Here is a 4,231-nt window from a genome sequence, read left to right as displayed (position 1 = left end):
TAAATAGAGTATGGAATATATTGTATCATTGTTTAAAATGAATTTTAAAGTCCAAATACCTTTCATGAATCCAAGTAAATGTACTTCAAGTGGTGACGATTCTTTGATTCTCTTGACCGTAAATGAACCAATCAATAACGCCTTGAGAAAAACTTTATCCGCATCGATGTCATTTCGTTTTTCAACATTCAATTTTGTCAGACCGTTAACAAGACGAACCGAAAGCAAAACATCTTTGAATTCACGCCCGTAATCCACTTTAAATGAACGATCACCGGACTCTGGCTAATAATAAAAAAAACAGTCAAATGACAATTTCTTGAAAAAATGTACGAAGTTTTTAAATCAAATCACACTCACATTAATCTTGAAGGGAATGTTGTTGCACAAAACATCATTCAATTTGAGTTCGTAGCCATCCAAAATAGTTTTTGGCCGAAAATCGTTTAAAGACTTGAACGTTATTTCAATCTCATCATCTTCGCTGTGTGAATCTGCATCGCTGTTGTTAATTGAGGCATGTAACAATGGATCGATTGGCAAATCGATTGGCGGTTCAATTGGTGTTTCAAACAAGTTGTCGACGGCATTCATATCGTCTTGATTCATCACAACCACTTCGAATGGTTCGTTTTTCATTTCATCGATTAAATTGTTTGGTGCAATTTCGTCACGGTTTTCTTCGTCCGATGAATCGTTTTCCACAAGATTTTCTTCGGGCAGTTCATCACCACTTGTATTTGCCACATCATATTCATATCCATCTTGGGCCACAATTACGGGTGGTATCGGTTGTTCATGTAAACGAACTGGATTGTATAATGGTGGTAGTTGACGGCGAAGCCGTTCAGCGTGCTCCCATGCATCGTCAAAACTGACTGCAAAGCAGATCACATTATTTCGATTAAAAAAATTCGATTGTTGAGGAAACTTTCTTCAAAATAAAATTACCCCAGAATTTTTTGAGTCTTGCAATGTAGCAAGCTTCCAATACATCATTTGGCAACGGATAAATTTTTGTGATGGGTACATCGAAATTGGGTAAAAAATCTTCTTCTTGTAGAACCACACCATTTTTTAATGCTTCAAACAATTCACCGGAGAAATAAATTCGTCGATTCTGATTGCAATTGATTCCAACGTTGTCCAAATTAACTTGAACTAACTGATAGATAAACTTTTTGGGCACCACAATATGAACTCGTGGTTCAACCAAAAATACAGTAACAAACATAATGTAGCACTTTTAAAAAAACCGACAATTTTTTTTGCAGAAAAATGACTTTAATTTCGTTTCAAAATATCTGTTAGATATGAAATGCTAAGCGATTGTATTGGCAAATCGTAGTACACTGATGATCGAACAAACTGTTGCATCAAGACGATAAGTTAAATTCATTATGAATGTGTTGGGCATACACGTCATCTATACTTGTATAATGAGTTTAGCTTGACACCTTAAAACAATGTGTTGTTCTACTCTTTTTATAATTTGTGTATCTGTGTGCGTGCGAAGATTACTTCTCATTTTGTGGCGCCAAAACGTCTGAACACTTGGTTTTGTGCTCTCATTTGATTTGTAACAGATTTGCAAGAGATTCACTCAAAATGACTACTCCAATGAGAAAGCCGAAAACTGATCTAACAAAAAAGTCGATGAAATATTTTGAATTTCTTGGTGATATAAATGAAAATGGAAATCAAATTTATAAGTGCAAAATTTGTGAAAGTAATTTAAACGGGAATAAAAAGTGGAATTTATTACAGCATCTAAAAACGCACAATGAAATTCATGAAGTAGTATGCCGCGAAGAAAATGCCGTTGACTATATCCGCCTTGAACTTTTGTTAAATCTCGTTGAGCTTGTCACTGTAAATGGAAGACCATTTAAATGTATAAACGATTCGGCTATGTTGGCCTTACTTGAAGATAAATTGAAAGAGTTAGAAAGTGCTGGTAAAGGAATAAATTTGAAAGATCCACATTTAAGAGAAGTCAAAGATTTTTTGCAAAATGTTGCTGATAAAGTTCGCCAGAAAATTAAAACTGAAACAAACAATCGTGCTATTTCACTATTGTGTGACATTGTTACTAAACGAGGTCGCTCAATTTTTGGTGTAAGCCTACAGTACATCGTTGGTGGGAAGGTAACTATTCGATCCATTGGCATGATAGAACTAAAGGACAGACACACTGGTGCCTATCTTGCTGAATTGACTACAAAACGATTGAACGATTTCGACATTGATCTCCCTCAAATTATCACAATTACTACAGACAATGGTAGTAATGTGCTGAAAATGATACGAGATATTGAAACTCATCTTCAATGTGCCATCGATGACGCAAAGAGCGGGAAAGAACAGCTAGTTCAAACACCAGTAACATCAAATTTACAAAATGATTGCTTTGGAAACAGTGAAGCCATAATTGACATACAAATTGAAGCGGCTCTAGCCGAAGCAGAGGACGCAACCGACGACGAACTACTGAAAATATTATTCAATGAAACAGATGAGCCAAGTGATGCGACACTAAATAGTAAACAAACACTTTTATCGGCGATTTCATCAAGCCTAACATCAAACCATAGCATGGATGTTATGTGGGATATTACTGGTGTTAATTGCGGCGCCCATACTTTGCAATTGATGACAAATGATGGAATAAAAATAATGAAACTCTCGCATAGAAATGTGATTGATTTGACTCATCGCGTTGCTTTATTTCTTCGAAAGAGTACAACAATATACGAGATGCACCAGAAAGAATACGCTTATAAAAAGCCACGGATTGATGTTGAGACACGGTGGTGTTCAAAATACATTATGGTATGCATTTGATTATTTTATGAAAAACGAATTTCAAGCTATATTTTTTAATGTAATACTTACGATTCGTTATTGAATTAGTGAATTTGTGATTCTCCTTAGATGCGCGACGTGTATGAATGCAGAAAAATAATCGATATTCTCGCAAGACAAAACAATATAGAGATCTGTAAACTGCTGCTTCAGAAATGGGCGATTTTAAAAGAAATCATTATTATTCTGCAAGTGCCATATAAGGCAACTGTTGCTCTTCAAAGTCATAGCATTTCACTATCGGACTCGTATGGAATTTGGCTGAAACTGCAAATTCATCTCGAAATTTTGGCCACGAAAAAATTCAAAACAAGTTTAGCAAAGCACCTTCTGGACCAATATAAAATGAGAAAAGCTGTAATCTTCAATAATCCCGCAATGATGAGCGCATTGTATTTGGATCCGCGATTTCGAAGTGAGATAATAAATGATGACCAACAGGTGACACAAGCCAAACGAACGCTATCAAATTTATGGAATCGAATTAATATTATTCGTTCAACTCCAAGCGTCAGTGAAACAATGAACAAAACACAAAATGAAACATCAACAAAAAATAATTGTTCAGTTGGCTCCGACTTAAACGTGAGCATTGATTTTAATAATGCCTGTCCATTGGATATTTATTTGTCTAGGAATGACACTTCACAAAATCTCTCATTAAACACTTATTTGGCGCAAAACGAAACTGTAGCAAATGTGGTGAACATGAATCAAGATATTGAAAATGCAATTGACTCATTTAATCCACCGAAAATGGCATCGGATGCAAGCATACTCGACTATTGGGAATCACAACGGACCAGCAACGAACAGCTATATCAATTGGCAATAACAATATTCGCTATTCCACCCACTGAAGTCATGATCGAAAGAGATTTTTCACATTTGGAATTTATTTTAAGTAATCGTCGGTGTAGCTTAGGAGAAAATATACTTGAAGATATTCTTTTAATTCATTTGAATCGTGACTTTTTTTACGATATCAAAAAGGGAATGTTGACAAATATAAAATAAACAAGAACGAGTGAATGCATTCTCCCCTTATAATTTACATAAAATAAACAAAGAAAAAACTACACACGTTCAAAAACGTACATAATCTTACTTGCGAATAAAGGCATTCACCTCTACTGAAATATGATGTTTTGTCATTTCATTTTTATTTAGTATATTTGAGACAAAATACGGCGGAAACTAGAAGAAAAAAATATTTTTGTTTAAACAAACAACATGTAATTTCAAGTTTTTTTTTCATAGCATTAATTTTTTGATCAATCACAACATCGACACAACTGGCTATACACGTTCAATACAACACGCAATTCTTTTCTTTTTTTCAATTTCACCAATACATATACATACA

The 4,231-nt window shown here is 34.6% G+C and overlaps 1 protein-coding gene across 1 annotated transcript; it reads left to right on the top strand.

The window, feature by feature from the left end:
- Positions 1-1,911: 1,911 nt before the first annotated feature.
- Positions 1,912-3,882, top strand: LOC116346285. Its single transcript, XM_031776230.1, has 3 exons — positions 1,912-2,832; positions 2,935-3,280; positions 3,434-3,882. The coding sequence occupies exons 1-3, from the start codon at positions 1,912-1,914 to the stop codon at positions 3,880-3,882; spliced, it is 1,716 nt and encodes a 571-aa protein (XP_031632090.1).
- The last annotated feature ends 349 nt before the right edge of the window (positions 3,883-4,231 follow it).

The sequence above is a fragment of the Contarinia nasturtii genome, unplaced genomic scaffold (assembly GCF_009176525.2).
Source record: "Contarinia nasturtii isolate CC-2019 unplaced genomic scaffold, AAFC_CNas_1.1 Cnas_scaffold_1496, whole genome shotgun sequence".
NCBI classification, from domain to species: domain Eukaryota; kingdom Metazoa; phylum Arthropoda; class Insecta; order Diptera; family Cecidomyiidae; genus Contarinia; species Contarinia nasturtii.
The sequence above is the reverse complement of the archived record's forward strand: the minus strand, read 5'-3'. Positions and strand labels throughout refer to the sequence as shown.